The 22,917-nt window shown below is 35.6% G+C and overlaps 1 protein-coding gene across 1 annotated transcript; it reads right to left on the reverse strand.

Annotated features, from left to right (window-relative positions):
- Window positions 1-19,393, reverse strand: LOC128988090 (phenoloxidase-activating factor 2-like). Its single transcript, XM_054409292.1, has 7 exons — window positions 19,296-19,393; window positions 15,896-15,981; window positions 14,492-14,605; window positions 13,646-13,773; window positions 8,074-8,307; window positions 1,454-1,655; window positions 1-433 (listed from the first exon to the last, which is right to left on the reverse strand). The coding sequence occupies exons 1-7, from the start codon at window positions 19,354-19,356 to the stop codon at window positions 236-238; spliced, it is 1,023 nt and encodes a 340-aa protein (XP_054265267.1). The 5' UTR covers window positions 19,357-19,393; the 3' UTR covers window positions 1-235.
- Between the last annotated feature and the right edge of the window lie 3,524 nt (window positions 19,394-22,917).

The following is a 22,917-nucleotide window of genomic DNA, read 5'->3' on the forward strand; positions in this document are numbered from 1 at the left end:
TCTGAAGAACAAAGACCCTGCAGCTTATATAAAAGCCCTGTAGCCCTGTAGCTGTAAAAATGGTACAGTTAGCCTGTAGCTTATATGTTGAAAATTACAAGTAGGCGTATTGTACAAATTATATAACGGTTAAAACTATAGTAACAATTGATCAATGGGTAAATCAAAGTATCAAATATTCTAAACAAAAATCAAAACACTTCTCAAAAAACAAATTTGTATTGAACACCATCAATTACAATAGAAAGCTGAGAGCAGAAGCGTTGCTGCGTAGTGACTGCACTGTTTGTACTATCCATGGAACCATGGAGGGGATGTTGACATAGACACCGGGTATGTTAGGTTGAGCACAACCAACACCCCATGCCACCAGTCCTGCCAACGTCCAGTGTCCTACGGGTCCCTCACATACTAGCGGCGCTCCCCCGTCACCCTGCAAATTACTTAACATCTTGGTAAAACTATGGTCTGTATAACCACAATATGTACATGATGTGATTACCAAACCTGGCAAAGTCCTCTGGCCCCGCCAATGTCCAGTGACTAACAAAATAGCGGGGTTCCCTCGTTACCCTGAGCATGTGGAAAATGCTGTTAAACACTTTGGTAAAACTATTGTATTGTTTTGCAAGAGGACTAGACTCAGGGTCCTAGCACGTCAATTGGATCTTATTGTGTGTACCCCACTAGCCACTAACTAAGCAAGTGAAGAGCTATAAGCCCAGCGCACACGGTGTGACTGTATTACAACAACTGTTGGAAACCAGTTGCGTCTGAAACCAGTTTGCAACTGAAACCAAGCTTCTGTGACTGGTTTCAAACGTTTTTGAGATCACCAACAACCAGTTGCGTCATGTGCACCTCCCCTCTGCAATACATTGCCGAGGTCACAAAACAGTTGCTCGCGCAACTGGTTTGCAACGACAGTTGTAAAACGGTCACACTGTGTGCACTGGACCTTAAGAGAAGCCTGATAAAATCACTATATTTTTGTCTTGGTAGCATCTGGATAGTCCTAGGTTGGCACAAGCCAAGATGCCACACATTTCTGCCTGGAAGATGGTACAGTATCGTTTTAGACTGGCAGAAAGTTCTGTTCTGTGCGATAAACTGTATACTCCGATGCCAGATTTTCCATAGATTAGGGAACCGTCTGTGTACTAAGCAAAGCTGTCTGTTTCTTGGAGATGCCCTTCCTTATGTTTCCACTAATCTGGAATGGAATTCAACAATGAATGATTTGGTGAAGACTGCCTCTGTGCTCGGGATGCCTGAGGTCATGTCAAGCACATGACACGTAGCTACCCAAGAGCGACTTCTAGAGTTGCTGATGGACCGCTCCCGAAGGCACCAAGTGTCAGCCGAGACTCAAGCCAAATCAGTGTTTTATTAACATAATATAGTGAACGCCATTAATCCACAAATGTATGTTAAAGTAGAACATTATACATACAGTACAAGCGTCCTTATTCTTCTCTCCCCCGGCACACAGGAAGCTGTGGTCGTCCAATTTGTAGTGTCTGCCAAGCCGAGTGTGTCTCAGTCGAGCCTCACACTCTGCTCCACTCACGACACCCACGTCCACAGCCTTCTGTACACTCTGGAAGCGGCCAACCATTCCCCAAGCATCCTTGCCCCATCCACTCACCCAGCACCTGTGTGTAAGTGTAAGATAAATTTATTTTATAGATTTATCATCCTTGTGGATCACCTGAAACTTCCATAGTCTACAGAAGTATTTGATATTTATTTGTGTAACCATAGTTGATGAGGATGTCATAGTCAATGTGGATGATGAGGCCGAGGTGGATGTGGATGTAGTGAGTGATGAAAATATCAAGATTGTTAAGGATGTGGATGTGGATGTAGTGATTGATGTCGATGTGGATGTAGAGATTGATGTGGATGTGGATGTAGCGATTGATGTGGATGTCAAGGTTGGTTTAGATGTCTTAGCTAATGTCGATTTTAAATTATATTTCTTAATTTGTTGTAATTTTTTTTGTAATGTGAAAATTTTGTTAGACCTAACATGTTTTTATTTTCTAAAAAAAATTAAAAATTATGATGTAAAATGTTGTATACAGTAGACTCCCTCTTATCCGGACACCTTTTAACCGGACATCAGTTTAACCGGACTACACTCGGCGGAAATGACATCTCTCGGACAACTTTTATCAGCACATTGGTTTAACCGGACTGGATCGGCAGGAAGTGAGCGGTACTGAAACGACTGTTCTAGTGGGAAGGATTTGAGACCAGTGATCACGTGTCTAAATATTATTTCCTGAATTTAAGTCGAATATCACAGTAAGCTGTCCGTTTTAACGAGTTTTTGGGGACATTGGTTTTACCGGAAAACCCGTTATCCGGACTGGCCTCGGTCCCAAAGAGTCAGGATTAGAGAGAGTCTACTGTATGAAGATTGGGGTAATCAAAAATGCTGTAGTTAACATCAAGTCGCCTTTTCAGATGGACAATATTTAAAAGATTACTAGGTATACATTGTTTCTTGTACACAGTAGGAATGCAAGAAGTTAAATTCTGTACTTGGCTCAATAGAACTTGTGCATGATTCTAAAACTAGTCACCAATTAATGAGAATAATAATAATAATAAATCTTAATTTCTTCACAAATAATACAATCAATTACAATATATTACTAGGATCTAAAATACAAAATTATTTCCAAGTTAACAATGTTTATCGACTTATAGCACTTTTGTTAATCAACAAAAACAGTTTGCTTTAACCTCCGAAGAAATATACACACCCAAGAGAAGAGCAAACCTTCTTTGTGTGGGCGGGAGTCTCAACTAAAACTACAACAAATCTACTCTGAAAGGATAGCAAAATGAATTAAACCTGTAGTCTAATGATTGTTGTGGAAAAGACTACAAAGAAAACAAAAATTTAACTTCTTGGCAAAAATTACCAATACTAAAAGAAAATATAATAAGAATATTTTTTTAATGGAAGAAAACCGAATTAAAATATCTGAAAAACTATAAGGAAACGGAGTGAGCTTTCCAACGACCCATCAGTTAATAATATCGGTCCAGTAGAGCTGTAGATTTAGTTGTACAAAAATTTAAAAAAATGAATTATTTTTAGAACAGATAGATCAATGGAAAGCTTCATCCAATTTTTTTTAAAGATTTATTATAGTAATGGGTTTGTCGGTATTTATCTGATCAAGGCCCCACTAGAAAAACCTTGATCTGATCAAATGGGGCATGTGTTAATAATTTAACACATTGTTATTATTGTTATTTCCTTGATTTTTCTTTGTTAACATTTTGTTGTTTGCAATTTGCATTTGTAGATGCATATTATTATGTACGATTTTTGTAGAGACCGTTGTTTTTAACCACAACGGGCTCTATTGCTATTGCTAGTTAAGAATATAACTGTTTGATTTCATCATTTGACTTGGTATAAATCAAATTTTTAAAAGATTTCTTGAATAGGTTTGTTTCACAAAATTCTTTTTTACAAAAACGGGAACAGCACTAAAAAAATCTTATTGATAAATAAATAAAACACTTCTTAAAAAGTGTAAAGTTTGGCGTATAGTCCAGTCATATAAAGGTCAGTAGAATATTATTGGCTTAGTATAAAATAAACAAATTTACCAAATTTTATCTAAATATTTCCATAAACAAGCAAACTGCAACAGTTTTCTCCATAAGAATAACATAGGGATTTAAAATTTAAAAATTTTTAAATTTTCTCCGTAACCAATAAGAGTACAAAAAACTTAAAATATTAATTAATTTATTTTTTTAAGATCTTTAAAATGGTTTAGAAAGAAATTGGGAAATTTAGTATTTTGATAGTCAAAAATGAGAAAACCCAATTTTACCACATAAAACCCCGTTGCCATCGTCGATCGGAATGCTGGTTCGCAAACTCATTCAAGGTTATCCCTCCTTACACCTACAAGCCAAATTTCATCAAAATTGGACAAACATTATTCGAGTTATTGTGTTCACGGACACATATTTATCTCTATATGGGCCGGTCAAAGTCAAAGTGGTGTAAGTCAATTTTTGACAAAAATGAGTCAAGTCCATATTTTGATTCCTTGTTCACTGATTCATCTTTTGGCACAATGAGCTAAGTCATAGTTAATTTCTAGCGTCACTAGGAGGCAGCACTTTACTGTTCCACATTGTGTAGGTATGAAACTGTTTCAAAGCAAAGTGATCCAAGTCTGACTTACTCCACTATGCCTTACAACATTATGTCTCTTTTTTGGTATAAACACATGACTTATGCGAAGTAAGCAAAGTGGCCCAAGTCTGACTTACACCACTGTGTTTTGAAATAGTTACTTACAGCTGGTCTGGTCACACAACTTCCAAAAACAAACCAAAAACAAATTCCATGTAACTTCTATGACACGTGAGGAGTTTAAATCAGCAAAAGAGCTATGTAATGCAGTGACCCAGAGAACTAAAACTGAGGATAAAGGCAAATTTAGTTGGTTAAAAACTCAATGGATAAGGTTTTTAAGGGAAGAACCTTTCAAACTGTTCTACTGTATAAGGAAGCAATAAAGAAGATGTACCTTTTAACAGTGTTTCTCTTGTCTGGTCAAATCATAAAAAGAAAAAGCCTCTCTGAACAGGTATCTCTTGGTCTAATTGGCCTTGCCTCTATGAAGCACCTCTACCAGTGACAAAGGGAAAAAAACAAAACATGACAGTGCTGTTTCCCTACATACCACCAATTTATCATGCTTATTACCAGTGTTTGATTACCAGTGATAGTGTCGAGGACATTGGTCCTCTAGAACAAGTGAACGACAAAGAGGACGATGGCATATAACATATTGAAAATAATTGAGAACATTTCTATGAAACACTTTGAGGACAATTTTAAATTTTAGTAACAAATTGTGTTAATAAAAAAATCTTTGTAACAATATTGACTTTTATTGCTTATTAAACTCAATTACTCTGATCCATTTTATTTTTTAGCAAAATGGTGTAAGTCATATTTTTTCATCAATTTTTTTAAAATTCATAAGCACAAAGATTTAAAAGTAAAAGTGAACTAAGTCACCCTTTCAGGTAAATTGGTGTAAGTCTGACTTAGACCATTGTTGTAAACATATACTTTAATGAGAATGAATATCAAAATGCACAAATTATCTAACCCTTCCAGGGCTATGGACGGATATATCCGTCAATCTTTGTTTACTTTCCGGGCTGAAAACGGATATATCCGTCCTGAGAAATTTCTTTTCTGGGATAAAGACGGATATATCCGTCCAAAAAACGAATTGTTACACAATGTTGTTTATAATACGGTAATTAACATTATACTGCATTATAAATGGGTTATTTTGTTTTTGTGGTTGGCAATAATAATTGCCGCAGCTGTTTCGGCTATTTTGCACCATAGAGTGTGCATAAGTAAATATTGCTGTCACTTCACACATGGTTGTTAGTGAGTGATGTTTACATTTTGTGTTTTGTACTTTATTTTTATGTTATTGAGCTAAAGATACTAATGCAAACGATCTGAAATTTGAAGATGTTATTGTAATGCTTAATCAAAGTATGTCTGAGAGTGGTTTTATACTTGGAAGTGAAAAGTAATAGTATGGAATGTGATGGATATGATGAACCTGAAGAACAGTTTTTACGTAGTGGAAGTCTTGGCGGGGAATGGGATTGAGGACATGGGAGTGGAACTGAGTGGTTTAGATTTACTTCAGAATGATAGATACATTTTTATGGATAAAAATAAAACAAGAGAAGGAATAGCCTAAGGTTGACGGATATATCCGTCTGCCGCCCACAAGATACTAAAGATTATTGGTAGTGTTCATATTTTGTGATTATCACTGAGGGCGGCAGACGGATATATCCGTCCACCTTGTGTTTTTTGTGGGCCAAAGACGGATATATCCGTCAAATCAAATTTTATTTTATTCATAACTTTTGTACAAAAATTAGTTCAGCCCTAAGGAAAATCTTTTTACGATCCATGAATTATTTCAAGTGAAATAAATACAAAACACAAACACTTTAGTTTTTAATTTTTTTTTTTAATAATTAAGCTCCAGCCCTTCATTTAATTTAGCCCTGGAAGGGCTAAGGCAAAGTGGTGTAAGTTTTTTTAAACACTAATAAATTTTAAATAAACAATTATTTTTGTACATTCTTAATTTAGAGAGGTTATAACATATGGTCTGTACCATGTGTCAAAAAATTTGCTCCAAAATCCAAACTACTTTGACGTACGACAATTTTGTAAATAAAACCGTTTATCTCAAAACTATGATTTTTGACTTACACCACTTTGACTTTGACCGGCCCATATATCAAACAAAATTAATGTTTATTTAAAATATTAATTTCAATTTTTCTCAATAACCGTTTGAGATAGAGCAAATATGTAAACGAGTAAAAGATGTATTTTTGTATGTACTTTAACTTTTTTATAAAAAAAAATTTCTGTATTTCCAACGGTTAGTGAAATATGGGCCAAAAGGTGAAAATCGGCCGCCATTTTCCAAGATGGCTGCCGTAGAACAGCATGTTGATTGTTGATTTTTGATATGGGGTTACTAGGTACTAGTACAACACACTTGCAAAGTTTCATCATTTATTGAATTATTTCCAGGTAGAGGGGTATTTTTGCCTAAAATGACTGGACTATTAGATAAATGTAGAAATGTTAAGGGCAGTTGTCTGGTTGAATAGTTGTGAATGTTGTAAACTTTTTGTCCTGAATTATAACTTAACTTAGAAAGACATAGTCAATACCTTAAAAATATATAAATATCTAAAGAGAAAGATATTATGACTTACAAAATAAAGGTAGAGAATGAGAATTAAAATTTGCATTGGATATTAATCAAACAAATTTCTTTAGTAAAGCTATAACAGATTTTAAATTTGTCACATAGGCACCTCCATACAAAGAAATGCAATATTCAAGTTTAGAATTTATTAAAGACTAGCTGTGTGCCCGTTCTACGCTCGGGAATCTTTATATAGTAGTCAGTTGAAAAAGAACAGCAGTTGGTTTGCATATTTTCAGATATGCTGGCAAAGCCATTACATATAAACAAATACAGTATCTGACAGTTTTAAGTATAAAAAATGCTTAGTAAACATTAGAAGGAAGGTTATGAATAATTGTTTAGTCCTACGAACCCAAAAGATGGGCAATTGGTCTATGGCTGTATGGTCTAGCGATTGCAGCACATAGCGGTGAGAAGACACATTGGAAAAGCGAGTTGGGCATAATCTGTAAACCTCTGTTACAATAATGCATTGCAGTTGTCACTTTACACTTACACTTTACACAGCCGCCATTGAAGTGCCGTCAATGAGTTTAAACCATTTTTGTAAGCTCCTATTGGTAACAATTATTTAAAAAAATGTAAGTTTCCCAGCCATATACAACACTGATTCAAGGTCTTTTTCCCGGTTATATCAAAACTCAAGAACAACTTTATACACAAAGAATCTCTATTTTCATTTACGTTAACCCAACAAATTATTGCACTTGTGATTAATTAAATCTGTTGTAAGTAAAAACGTTTTTAATCTCACTTGGTTTGGATTTGCTTTCAAAACGTGGTCGGAAATGGTTGCGGTATTTGTAAACATATCAGTGACAGCTAGAAAAAATAATCTTGATCCGAACAGCTGTTCGTACAAAAATTGCACAAAACTGGATTTTTGAACGTCCGTAATTTTTTTTACAAAATAGTGAGGCCATATTTTAATGGCTAAAGACACTCTCGCCAATCCATTAAATACATTAAAATGATTTGGATCTTGATAGGTACTCTAGTTTTTCAAGAGAAGGCCGCGTAAAATGGCTCTTTGGCCGTAACAGACAGACAGACAGACAGAAATTGAGATGAGACTTGTTTCGGTTTCTTTAATGTATAAAACGTAAAAATAACCTAAAAATTTATGATTCTGAGCAATGTACAGACAAAACTCAAATTTTATTTATATAGATAGTAAACCTGTTTTTTGATTGGGGATGGACAGGAATATTTGAGGCAACAAACGAGGTTAACACATTTGGTTTTTTACCATTCCTCAGTGAACTCCGTTGTGGGCAGAGGGAGGCAGATGCTATTGACATGAGGCACGTCAGGGTAGAGCCTCAGTCCCTGGGCTAGAGTCAACACTGCAATGTCGTTGGCCAGAGTGGAGCGATCGTACTGAGGGTGTACTCTTACTGTAGTCACTCTCGTGTCTTGGTATGGGAGAGGTTCTCTCTCGGACTGTACATCCCAGTCCCCCACTCTCACAACTAGCTCTTCACTGTTCACAACATAAAGTAGTTTAAAAATTTTCACAACACAGTGATCAGCTGGTTTCAGGTCTCTTTGTAGGTGTGAAAGTAGCTGTGTACAAAAGAACTCAAGAAAATCACCAGAATACGGTAAAATCATCTGGGGTGCGGTAAACTTATTGAGCTTTCTTGCAGGACACTCAAAAACACATGATATGAGGTCCTTTATTCGCCTATAAACGAAGCTACACAATAAATACAGGTTTTTGAACAAGTACATTGCACTTTCACAACAATAACTGGAAAGGTTTAAAAACATTTACAGAACCTCAATAGTAAGACTCTTATGGGGACTATTGAATAAGACTAATTATTAATTGTTATCAAGCTTCATAGTCCAGCATCTATAGGGGGTTGAGTATGCACTGAAAGTGTAACTCTTTTTGACTTTTGATTGTTGTTAGGGGCATCTTGGAGATGACAAAAACCGATGTTGTCTCCCTCCCAGCAGGTGCACAACTTGGGGGGGAGGGGGGGAAGATGCTCTGAGACGCGTTCTAGAAAATCGCTTATATCTCGTGAACTTGGCACGATAGAAACAAGCTCTAAACGGCATTGTATTACCAACTTCATCTGCTTTAAAAAAGTAACCAGGAAAAGTCCCGTATCTATGATATTAGTTGAGTTATTTAACAATTTATTTAAAAATTTGAATAAAAACCCCTAAATAACGTTAAATTATCCATTAAAACCCCTTTAACTCATTGCAGCATAGTGTTACAGTAAATGTAACACCAAATGTTTGTCCATTGTTTCACAGTGTTACACTTTGTGTAACACCACATGTTTTATTTTTTTCCAACCAGACACACAGCGCTATTATTTCGGAACTGTTCCCCTGTAGTTCAACACATCACCACTAGATAGGGTATGTGGGTATTTGAGGGAAACCTATTTATTTATTGTGTTCAGAGACGTTCACATGTGATCGTGTTGGTGTTTACTGTTATCATTGATACTTTCATGATTATTGAGGTAAGTTTATTACTGATTATACTTATTCTAAATGGAAAATGAACTTATGGTTTCGTTATACAATATAAAGTTGTTTTCCCATAATTTATTTAAGTTATACGTTGCTAGGTGATAGGTCAAAACAATTAAAAACAAGCATTTTTGCATTTGTCATAGTTCCGTGCAACATGGGGTCACAGAACTAGGGGTGGTTCCGTGCAGCAAAGAGTTAACTAGCTAAAGTGACTTTATATGGTAATTATACCGAAATATTACAAGGTTATGCGAGGTTTCCGATGAAGCGGCACGGTGACGCGGGGAACGCCGCTGCGCGGCAGAAATCAACGTGTAGTACAGACTTGTAAACATTGGGTATGTACTGAAAATGTAACGCATTTTGACTTTTGATTGTTGTTGGGGGCACCTTGGAGATGACAAAAACCGATGTTGTCGCCATTTTTTTTAGGTGCACAACTTGGTGGGAGGGGGGGAAGTAGCGCTGAGGCGCGTTCTAGAACATCGCTCATATCTCGTGAACTAGACACGATAGAAACATGTTTTAAACGGCATTGTATTACAAACCGCGTCTGCTTTAAATATTTTACAATGAAAAATCCCATATCAATTATAATAATTGAGTTATTTAACATTTTATTAGAAATTACAAATTTAAATTCAAAATACCATTTATCTACCTATAAAACTCTATTTCAGCCATCTTGTTTGAAACGGTCTTAAAGATAAGGATTTCTACAATTTTTAAAACATTCGCAGTAGGATCTGCAGGATGACTTGTTTGAAAAGCAGCTACAAGTTGATCTAGAACAAATCTTGCATTTACATGGCTTTAGCAAATTTGTAGGAGCCGGGGGCAGGGTCATAAGAAGGGGGCGCAATTTTCCTGAGCTGTCTTTGAAAAATCCGTACTGGAATAGTTCTAAAGGCTCTATTTCAAGTGCTGTCGAGGACTTTACTCAAAAATATAGTTGGGCACTACACCGTAACAGGTGTAATTTGAATCTGTCCGGTGTGCAAGGCATTTTACTAATGTCCTTGACGGCAGATGGATTAGTTGTGATTGCTATATAGCGGCTGTCATTGCAGGGGCTTCCTTTTCTTCTTAATCCTGCTGCTCCTACTGCAAATGTTTTAATAATTGTAGAAATCCTTATCATTAAGACCGTTTCAAACAAGATAACCGAAATAGTATCCATTGTTTTCTTATGTGTAATTTATATGGTAGTTAAGTTTTAAAATGAAGTACAGCATTTCCAAGTCTATTTTAATATTATTTTAATAAAAACCGTATACAGTAGACTCCCTCTTATCCGGACCCTCGGGACCGAGGCCAGTCCGGATAACAGTTTTTCCGGTTAAACCGATGTCCCCAAAATCTCGTTAAGACGGATTGTTTAAATGTATACTCTACAGTATTTGACTTAAAATTAGGAGAACATAGTATTTAGACACGTAATCACTGGTCTCAAATCTTTCCTACGAGAACAGTCGTTTCAGTACCGCCCACTTCCTGCCGATCCAGTCCGGTTAAACCGACGTGCTAATAAAAATTATCCGGATTAGGAGGTAACACTTCTACCAAGTGTAGTCCAGTTAAACCGATGTCCGGTTAAAAGGTGTCCGGATATGAGGGAGTACATTTCAAACTGAAGCATTTTCTTTGGTAGTTGTACCTAGATTTAGGTTTAAATTTTATATATAAAATATCCTAGTGTTAAAAACAGCTTATAATTATTTTCTCGCTAACTCGAGAACTCCGTACATATTATTTTGAGGAAAATATAGTACACTTAATTTTTTTGTAATTCGTGTGTTGAACATAGAATACACTCCAAACACAGTAGCCTACTATTCATTGTTTTATGAGAGTTATAAAGGTAGATAAACGGTATTATGAATTTTATATTTGTAATTTCTAATAAAATGTTAAATAACTCAATTATTATCATTGATATGGGATTTTTCATTGTGAAATATTTAAAGCAGACGCGGTTTGTAATACAATGCCGTTTAAAACATGTTTCTATCGTGTCTAGTTCACGAGATATGAGCGATGTTATAGAACGCGCCTCAGCGCTACTTCCCCCCCTCCCACCAAGTTGTGCACCTAAAAAAAATGGCGACAACATCGGTTTTTGTCATCTCCAAGGTGACCCAACAACAATCAAAAGTCAAAATGCGTTACACTTTCAGTACATACCCAATGTTTACAAGTCTGCACTACACGTTGATTTCTGCCGCGCAGCGGCGTTCCCCGCGTCACCGTGCCGCTTCATCGGAAACCTCGCATAACCTTGTAGTATTTCGGTATAATAACCATATAAAGTCACTTTAGCGAGTTAAACATATTATGCTCGATGAAAAACTGTACTGTTTGTTGTTTTAAAGGGGTTTTAATGGATAATTTAACGTTATTTAGGGGTTTTTATTCAAATTTTTAAATAAATTGTTAAATAACTCAACTAATATCATAGATACGGGACTTTTCCTGGTTACTTTTTTAAAGCAGATGAAGTTGGTAATACAATGCCGTTTAGAGCTTGTTTCTATCGTGCCAAGTTCACGAGATATAAGCGATTTTCTAGAACGCGTCTCAGAGCATCTTCCCCCCCTCCCCCCCAAGTTGTGCACCTGCTGGGAGGGCGACAACATCGGTTTTTGTCATCTCCAAGATGCCCCTAACAACAATCAAAAGTCAAAAAGAGTTACACTTTCAGTGCATACTCAACCCCCTATAGATGCTGGACTATCACTTCTAATCGAGGTTTGTAGTAACAGGTGATTAGGGGTAAAATAAATTCATGGGGATTTGAAAGTAACACTTGTAACCAAGGGTGACTTCTTATCGAGGGGTCTCAACCTCCACTGTAATTATGAAAATACCCCTGCCGCAGCAAACCTGCAGATTATGCAAATTTCTGATATTATGTTAAAATTCTGTTTAAAATACTGTTAATTAAACAGTGTCAGGATGATGATGGGTAGTGTTTTACTAACTCTGTACATTTGTTACTGGTGGTCAAGCAAAAAGTGTTCTATATGACTCAATCACGAAGGTATTAACTGTATTGCAAACACAGAATTCCAAGACTTGTGGTCTAACATACTGTAAAAATGTTTATTGTATCCTATATTAGTTGCATCACTGAAGGTACCTACTTAAAATCACCTCTAGGAAAAGATTTACAGACACAATTGATTACAGAAAAAAAACTCAAATGGTCGCCTTTAAAAGGACTTTAAGAGGATTTCTTACTGGTCACTGTAGTCTAAACGGATAGGGATACCTTAGGAAAATCGGACAGAAGAAGACTTGAATTCTGTCAGGAGCAATGAGATAAGGCCGGGCGCGCACTATCCCGACCACGACCACGACCACGACCAAACGCCCGACCAGTGGTTGTCATTCACCATGCGACCAGAGCACGACCCGACCAAGGCAACGAATGTTTACAAACTTCAGTGTCAGGATGATTGTTGAAGAAGTAGTTGTTATGGTGCATTTGCATCGTAAGTACGTTAAGCGGAAGAAGAAATTATACTGGGTACATCCAATGTTAACTGTCAGGTCTGAAAGGGCATTTTGCAACATTTTATGAAGAGCTACTGTAGTCAATATGAATACAGGTTTCAAAAGTGTCAAAATCCTGCGACATTTTGCCAAATGAGTCACATCACAGAACGGCGCAAAAAACTAGTGCTCACCGTTTGATTGGTCTATGAATACTGGAGGTTGAGTGGTGTACTGGTCGGGTCGGAGGCAAGTCGAAGGTAGTGCGCGTCGTCCCATTACATTGTGTGCTATTTTTGGCTGCAACGACCAGAGGGTCGGGCCCGACCAAACTGGAAAATTTTGGTCGTACGACCAGGGCCCGACCGGGGTCCGACCAGTCGACCAGTGCGCGCTGTTCCATTTATTCCTATTATAAAACTGGTCGTATCCGACCAGTCGGAGTCGTGGTCGTGGTCGTGGTCGGGATAGTGCGCGCCGGCTCTAATACTAATTAATCTTCTGGTAGTGTGAAGTGAGAGAGAATTGATCATCCCTGAGATAAAACATAGAAACCCATCAGCTATTTGCCAAAGGAATGAGACTGGAGGCCGGAGGGGGTTTTCTATCAACTCTGGAGTCGTAATACACTCTGCTCGTTGGCAGTAGTCAAACTGTGTGCGTTCCCTAAGATGTTGGTATCAGAATCAATAATGTAAATAGTTTACACCACTACCAACTCAGTTTTTATAAGAACATTCTTCAACTGTGCCTGTGTCAATAAAAACATGTAAAGAAAGTTTGATAGCTCTTCATAATAAAATATTCGACTAACAAGAAGTTACCTGTTGTAAGTAGCCACTTTGTGAGCAACTGTTACAATATGAAAGGCGTCAATGATTGCTCCACTGCCGACATAATTACTATCCAGATTAACTATCAAGGCTTGCCAGGGGAAATCACCAAATTTAGCCTGTTGGAAATCAGATTTTGAAGGTTATTAATATTAGTGAGTAATTTATATCAGTATTGTTAGTTATTGTGAAGGATGATTGCTTGTTCTACTAGCAGAACTTCCTACTAGCTTTATTTGTTATAATAGTAGGAAATATTGTTAGTGGCTTAGTGGGTTCAATAAGCAACACTTCCTACAAAATTGATTAGCTATTGTTTGGTTGGAAGTCAATATATGATAACTCCCAGCATATTGATCATTGTATAGGAATTAATTGTAAGTTCAACTAGATGATTTTAATTGAGACTCGTAATTTGATGATAAAGGTTTGTTATAGCAGTTAAGACAAGCTCAAAGACTTGTGCGTAAATGGGCCTGGGCCCCCAGGTGTGCAAGAGGTTTTAGGTTTGTTTGGAGCGGAAGGAGAAAATTCCCTGACAAGGTAGGGGTGAAGGGGGGTTATAAATATTACTCATAATGGAGGAGTTGAAGAAGAATGACCTTAGACTAACCTTAGGAAATAGGAACTTAGAGAAAAAAGTTGTTCAATATATGTTCCTATAAAAATCATAAATGTTTTATGAGCTTCCACCAAAGACTGTACAAGATTTATTTTGATTCCTCTTGCTTAAATTGCTACCCTAATATAACTACTGAAAGAATGAATGAATTGTCCCAAAATATCTCACTAGTTTTAAAAAGCTAAAGCTAAAAAATCATTCAAACTTGGATCAACCTGTCCGTCTGAGACGGGTGGTGAAGTGAGATTGTTGCTTCGTACACCACACTGATGTTGATCAGAGAAGCAGCAGTAGACAGTGCCAGGTTCACAGTCCATACCTTTTGGCGGCTGCAATCAAACAAATCACTTTCAGAAGTATAAGAATTTTTTTGGAAAAGGAATATAGTTTAGACAGCTTATCTGAGAAAATTAGTCCAGGGTCTAAAAGATACACAATAATACAGAACTCAGAACTGAACACTTATATTTTGTCCTTATGTGAGACTTCTTCAGAGAAGAGTAGGTATTTTAGAAGTATTTTTTTGAAGGAAAAATATCACTTTGCTTAGGAATAACTGAGGAATAAGTAATGGATTCACAATTCACTTGCTCAAAAAAGAGTTCCAGGCAGTTAAAAGCACACAGAAAGTGTGGCCTCCACGAGGGGGCTTCTTCAGATGGAAGTAATTGAAAATTACATAGGTACTTTTCAGGATGGAGGAAGTGGAATTGTGGAAGGACAGAAGAAGATGGAGAGGACTAGTGAACACCCAGACCCGAAGATAATCGGACCGGGAGAGGATATGTATGTATGTATGTATTCAGGACCGCTTTAGTAAATGGGCCCAGGGGGGCAAGAGATTTGTTTGGGGCGCAAGGAGGAGCAAAATACCCTGGCAAAGAAGGGGTGGGGCATAAATATCTCTCTTGCCTATAGAGCGTCACATGCAAACAGCAGGTCTAATACTATTCTACTGCTTCCTTATGAAGAAGCTCCCTTGTAGGGGCGCAAATTATTATAAAGTCAAAATCCTTCAAAGCGGATTGTTACTATGCTTCAATCAAAGAACGGCTGAGGAATTTGACAAAATGAGTGGATTCTTTGGGAGTTGCACAGGAGATCAGGCATTTTACTACTTTTTACTTATGAGATCAAAGACAAAAGGGCAAAATTATACATGATTTAATCAATGAACAATGAATCCCTGAAGCTACAACAGTTTTGCCGTTTCTCTTACACTCATGCAAACACTAACACCACTGAAGTCGTCTGTATTTGGAAAATGTGCCACTCTCATTATTGTCCTCTGAACGTCTTAAGCTATGTTAGGTGCCGGTCATATCAGATAGTGAATCGGCTCCCTTTAGCCAGTGGTGTAGCCGTAAAAATGTTCCAGTGTGGGAACGTTCTCCATTTTCACAGAAAAATACAGGTCACTTAACAATATATGGGTTCTTTCTTTGGAAAAAGCAGAGTGGTCCCTGTACGAGTTCCTGCACCACAACACTACCGCCTTTAGCTTATATTTTTACTATTATAAATATCGGTTTTTGTTTCTATTATTTTCCCCAACTTACATGAGAATTTAATACATAAAGGAGGTGAACACTAATATTGATTTACTATTGTGATTATACCGTAACAATCCTGATATCGATGGCTGGTCCCAGAGATTTCTCACAGAAGGCTTCTGATTGACAACCACAGACTGCTCCATCGACATCTGAACATAGATAATTAAATCATCCAATCACACTGATACCTCAAGTTTGACATGGTAAAACAACAAGTTCAGGGTGAAGAGATTCATTTGGTATTTAGCATATTTTTTTTAAATACGTACTTTTAATTCTAGATGCTTATGTGGAATAAAAAGATACTCGTAAGAATTAATGAGTTTTTACGTTTAAATTGTGTGTGTAGTAGGTCAGTTAGATCATTGACTATGGTTAGATACTGGATGAAATACATATATTTGTGTCAAACACTTTTTATATTTTTAATTTTAAAAGTTCTACGTATTAAATGCATACAGAAAAAAATTTTGATTAATTCTGTAAACCTAGTACAGAGTAGACACTTTTAAGTGTGCAAGCGGCTCGGTTTTGCTAAGCCTAAATGATCCGATCCATCAAAACATAGCAACAAACTTGATACAAGCTGAGTTTTTCAAAGTAAAAAATCACAAGTCACAATAATTATGATGTCTAAGCGTGATTGTGTAAAATGGTCACAATGTCCTGCAATGCCTAGAGGCTAATTCAAGTTAATTCAATAGTTTTGTTTATTCGTTTATTGTCAAATAGCTTTAGCTTCAATGTGTTTTAGTTTGTTTATCTCAATTCATAAATTAATTTTTAACAAGGCATTTAACTTAATATGTGTATGTTTTGATGTAACATTGCATGGATTAACACATACATTTGTACATTCATTTTTATCATACGGAATTACCCATGTAGCACAGATGGTTGGGCCAACGTTGGTAAATTGTGGAGCCACACAGTTGGCCAACGGTAGAAATGTCACCTCTTTAAACTGTTTTCCAGCCAACCATTGTCCAACAATGGCCCAACCGTTTTATTTCACACAAAATAATAAAGATTTAGTACAAAAAGCATAATTATTAGTTGAGTAAATTGATTAAATAGTTCATAAAAACAAATTTTGAAAAAAAGCTAGAACAAAATTTTTTGGCCCAGACGGGTCTCGAACCCGGGTCCTTCGGCTTATGAGCCTCTTACCTTACCACTGAGCTATCTGTGATTGTTGATTTAGAGAGTTTTCAAGTGGTGAAAGAGTAGCCGACAGTTGCAATGGTCGCAATACTTCAAACATTTTTGATACTACACAGTATAATATTATTCTGTTAATCTGTTAAGGCATCATAAGTAGTTATTTTTTTTTTTTGTAGTTAGAGAGGATACTGGTATTTGAATATAGATCAATTAATTACCGTTAGATTATTAATGCTATTATAATTAACTGTTATATGATTAATTACTCTTTCCCCTTAAATTGTTGCAAATAAGTTAAAGAATATTAATTTAAAAAATATTTGCATTATTATAATTATTAAAATTCATTGTTGTAGCCCCGGAACTGTAATATATAAAACTAGTGTCCCTGTTGCTCGAAATCGAGCAATTGCCGAGTATCACAGGCGTTATTTTAAAACGAATAACAGTCATAATTTGTTGATGACTTTAAAAGATTTGACTCAACGATTATGGAACACTCAAGATGTGCATAACAGATCGATGTAGTCAACATTTCTTGTAAATATCTTATCATTTTTCAAAAGCTGATTTTGTTTCTTAGTGTTTTCTTTCTACAAATAGCCTTACTCATAGCCACATTAGGTTGTCCATAATAACGATTATAAAAAAAGAAAAAAAAGAAAATACACATTATTTTTATTTCTTCCCCTTGGTGATGTTCTATGATTTTCCTATGTTTCCATAGTTTGCATTTGCAAATCGTCTCTTTCAATGATTACTAAGAAATGCAGCACAGTGTTAATTCAGTTTTCTTTTTAGTATATCAATTTAACCAGGTTCTCTTGTTTTTTTCCATTGTAATATTTACGCCAACCCAAATTCAAATAGTAAGTTAACTATTTCATTTCAACCAAGTAATTAAATGTTTGTAGCAAACTAACTGTAAATTAGCAAACTTATTGACTGTTTACAATAATTATTATATGTCCTTCTTCTCACTTTTAATTTCTGACAACAGCTGGAGTTTCATAACAATTTTTGTGTCCCATGTTAATCTTATGGAGAAATACGAAACTTTAAAGGGCCCCAGGGCCTCACCCTCTAATTATTTCCCTAAAAAGAAAGTTTCCTGCACAACTTCACGTTACGCTCTTTCCAATGACACCAAGAACATGTAAATCGGTTCAGTAGTTTCGGAGGAGTAATTGTCACAAAAAACCTGCTTGCGTATTAAATAAGTATAATAGATATCTGGTTTTACAATACCTTTATCAGTTCCAAAAACTTTTGGAAACTTTTGGAACTGATAAAGGTATTGTAAAACCAGATATTTTATTATAATTATGTTGTGAAAGCTAGACCCAGAGAATGAAAGTCGTGTAAACTCAACTATGGACCATCGTTGGTCCAACAAAAGTATCTTTTGTTGGTCCAGCGGAGTGAAAAACGGTTGGACAACGGTTGGCTTGATGTATGATACCCAGCAATGCATATTAATGTATTTCATTAACAATGAACCAATGTTGGTCCACAGTTGTAAGTATTGGTTGGCCCAACTACGAGATATACAGTTGGACAACGGTTGGTTGGTTGTGGAAGCTCCAACCAACCATCGACCAACTGTTCCACAGTTGGCCAACGTTGGCCCAACCATCTGTGCTACATGGGTAGTGTGTAGGGAGGGACCTCAAAATCAAACCTTAATCAAATACTTCTGTTAAAAAAGAAAGCTATACTGTATTAGATTAATGCTAAGTTTAAAATGGATTGAAAGTGTAAAGTAAGTAGGCCTACCAGTAATAGATATAACTTAATACCAGAAATGCACAATATGTTATACAAAACAGACATAATTTAGAATTATATAAAAAATACACAGTGCCTTAGATATATAATTTGTTTTACCAAAAGATATACAAAATTAATGTAATAGTAGGAAATTTTACTTTAAACTAAAGAAATTCCTAGTAGAAAAAGCAATGTACTCCTTTGAGGAATTTTACAATTTAAAATATTGTGAATAGACAATAATTAAGTAACTCGCTGACTCTATCCATTGTACTTGTACATTTATGAATAAAGGAGATTTTGATTTGATTTGATTCGACATAAATAGTAAGTAAAATAAATGACACATTTTTTATATAAAAAATCTTTGTTCAAAATAATCTCCTGACTTGATAAAAAATCTAAGGCTGACTGACACCTTTAGTCAAATTTTTTTTATCTTGCGTTATTACAACAAAATGATTTGTATATACCAAATGTGATACATCCTTTAAAAGTATAACTATAAAAAAATCCCTGCAAAACTTACCATTTGGAATTTTTTCCAATTTATCTAAGCTGCTATTTTCTTCACACATAAACTTTGTCATACAAAAAGCACTTTTGATGTTGAACAACAAAAGGATATACAACTTTAACATTTTTATTGTTTCTATATATTTTCAACCTGTGTGGTAAACAGTATGTCACCAAATATAGTTCTATGCAAATGACAATATTTTCTCCATAACAACTCGCATTTCCCCTAATTACCTTTGCATGTTGAGAAATGGGAATTGGATATCCTCTGCCTGCAGCAATTTACTGAACTAGAGGCTTCCTGGGATTTTCTATCAGTAATGGGGGGTGATTATCTTTTACGCAACAATTTAACTTTTAAAAGCAGGAATTCCCTTTCCAAGCAGACATTTTGGGATACTGTAAATAGAATGTAAAACATTTTACACTGGCCACCATCTCTCTTTGGATATTGTGAAGAATCGGTAAAGGTAGTGAATTAATTAAATAATTGTACCGTTCTACTGATACTTATCCATATAAGTCGTCTATTAAAAAAGTATCCGACCTTACCTTTTATGTAGTAATCTAATAACTGCGTTAAGTTGTACCCTGGCACATAGATCCAGGCAACAATAAAGCACATAAAGTGACCGGCCTTCTGGCAGTGGCCCTGATGTGAAACTGTGTACATATAAGTGTTTGTCATGTTTTTTGTGTTAAGCAAAATGACGGAATGTGGAACAGCGATACTGCAATAAATTTTGACTACTCAGTTATAATGATCAGATAATAATAATTATCAGAAGTTTTTGATACTGGTTTTAAACATGCTTTTCATCATTGAAAAGAATATTTGATTGTATCGAATAGGTAAAAGCAGTGGACGTGTCTCAACATGTCAGGACATTTTCTGGGAAAATATATTTGTTATCTTCATGAGGGGATTACATTTAATTTAGGATGCCACATAATGTAAAATGCTTAGATGATAAAAAATGCAAAGTGCATTTGAAATCTCTTTTGATAGAATTAAGTGTGTATGATGTTGACGAATTTATCACTTATTTAAGGTGTCCAAATTCAAATTCAAATAGTTCAAATTCAAATAGTTTATTGCCATTAAGTATACATGTCATACAATAGGCCAGGTCAATGGAGATAATATACAATTCAAAGTACAATGTACAGAGTCAAGTGTAAATAGATGAACATGCTATACTAATAAACTAATAATACTGGGTTTTTGTACAAAAGTATTTGAGATGTATTGATAATGATGATAATAATACTGTTTATAGTTAAGCAAACAAGTTGGGTAAGTGCCTATAATAAAATAATTAAGGCTAAAATTGGCAGTGAGATACAGCTTAAAACTAAATAACTATAAATTTCTAAATAAAGTTGACAGAAATAACATTATTATGAAAGACTATTATATCACAGTTCATGAAACCATTATTACATACTTTAGAAACAATACCCTACTTAACAATTAGAATTTTACAGAATTTTTCCAGTTTTGTAAATATAAATTTATTGTAAAATATGACGATGCCATACGTATGTTTTGTATGTTTTACGGCAATAAATGATTTGATTTGATTTGATTTGAGTATGTTTTATCTAGGACTGACACAACCTTGTTTCCTTGTTATAGAAAATATCTGACAGCGTTATAGTTACATGGGGGAGAGGGTGTTTACTCTTGCGTTTAGCAGTGTCACAGAGGGGAGGGGGGTGTTTAAAAATAGAAAACGTGCTACGTAATATGTAGACGGTCCCTATTATTGCACACGATTTCGTGGTTCGCTAGTTTTAGTAAAATGCAATAAAAAAAGAAATTTACTTAGCAGGTTTGCTGTGGCGGGGGTATTTTCATTTTCTGCTATGACCTTGATTATTTTTAGATTTAAGGATTGGGATTTCCCGCGAAATGAAATTTCCCGGAACAAGGAAACACCATTGACTATATAAATATATATAAAGGACTATATTGACCATATAGAAACTACCAATATAGTTTTTTAGTTTGAATATCGATTCAATGTTTCACCTTCAGACAATTCATTCAATTTAAATTATAAATGTACGTATTTATTATATAACACAAACACACCAAGTACGTATTAATGAAAGGGTAAGGACTAAGGAATAGCTGTAACCGTCGTGAAGTTAGCGCTCTTTTCATCGTCTCGGCGCTCTCATATAATTAAAGGTAAAAAGATTCTGGTTGGCACGACTGCGGCCTCCCCCAACGTTTTCGGCGGGGATGCTGGAAATAATATGCAATGCAAATACGTTGCATAATAATGCTATTTTATTTATAATGTCAATAATACATTGATAAAGTATCAAACAAGAGCTGAACTAGTTAATTCATGTATCATAATAGGTATATTTGAGGAAATTTGGAAGCTATGGCCAATTGAGTAACTTGATTTAATATGTTTGATTGGTACTCCGCGAATGACGGATAAAAGTGCACAATATTTCCCTATGCCGACCAATGGCGGCCGTGGCCGATCACATCGACATAAACTTAGAGCTACTCTAACGATAATATCCTACTATAATATTATAAATGAGAAAGTTTGGATGTATGTATGTTTGTGACAAGTAAACGTGAAAAATACTGGTCGGATTGGGCTGAAATTTGGCATGATGATAGCTCACATTCCCGATTAGCATATAGGCATATTTGTATACTGACTGAATGGCTAATAAGACCATTTATCAATCATCATAAAATTCTTAACTCAAAAATCCTTTCGGGCCTTGCCCCAGTGGCTCTGCAGTTCCCCGTGTTAACCTTTTGAGTATTTTCATATTTAAAGGGAATTAAAGAATTTAGCCAGCTGTTATACTAAAAGAGTTGGTTCTAAGATATGCAAAATAAGCACTATTATTTTTTTTTTAGCAAAAAAGTGATACGCAATGAGAACTGTCAAAGTAGGATTGTTTACAGTTATGTTTATGTTTTTAATTTCATGAATAATTTGTGGTATTTTGCAAATTTTAACAATCTATCTTTCTATATTGTGTAGGTGAAGTGGTAGAACATTATGGCTATGGTAGATGTGTAATACTATAGCACACTGTAAATTTGAGGAAGCAATTTTTCTCAAACCGCGTCTTCTCACATTGCAAACGCAAAAATCGAGTATAATGGCATTTATACTTATTTGCCAATCCCGTACGAAGGACGGGTACTCTGCTAGTGTACAATATTTGGAATAATAAATCTTAGTATGATTGAGGCAGTCCCGTATATTACGCACAAAGCTATTAAAATTGCTAATGTTATAAGGTATTATTGATATCAATTATAAATGTAAAAACATCATTATGATACGTATTTTCATTACATTGCATTTCCAGTATCCCAGAAGTAGTATAGACCAAACTAGCCGCAGTAGTACCAACCGGACAACCGGTCTATTACTGATAATGAAAGCGCCGGTGAATTGAAGAGTGTGGCTTTGGCTTACTGTTTTTCACGACGGTTATAAGGTGGCCATGTAATGTAACCTTGGCCGTGGCTTGGCTATATTTATATTCGATTCACTCAAAACCTCAACATTTCAGTCAACATCATTGCTAAGTCAAAGTCAACGAATTAATAGGCATACCGCATACCATTGACTATTGGG

The sequence above is a fragment of the Macrosteles quadrilineatus genome, unplaced genomic scaffold (genome assembly GCF_028750875.1).
Source record: "Macrosteles quadrilineatus isolate MER2022 unplaced genomic scaffold, UCM_ALF_1.0 Scaffold_2__2_contigs__length_208266976, whole genome shotgun sequence".
NCBI classification, from domain to species: domain Eukaryota; kingdom Metazoa; phylum Arthropoda; class Insecta; order Hemiptera; family Cicadellidae; genus Macrosteles; species Macrosteles quadrilineatus.

Coding starts and splice junctions, on each gene's coding strand:
- LOC128988090 (XM_054409292.1), bottom strand. CDS start 19,356: ATGACAAAGTTTATGTGTGAAGAAAATAGCAGCTTAGATAAATTGGAA. Junction 14,606..15,895: donor TCGATATCAGGATTGTTACG/GTATAATCACAA, acceptor GTTTGATTGCAG/CCGCCAAAAGGTATGGACTG. Junction 1,656..8,073: donor ACGGAGTTCACTGAGGAATG/GTAAAAAACCAA, acceptor ACTTACACACAG/GTGCTGGGTGAGTGGATGGG.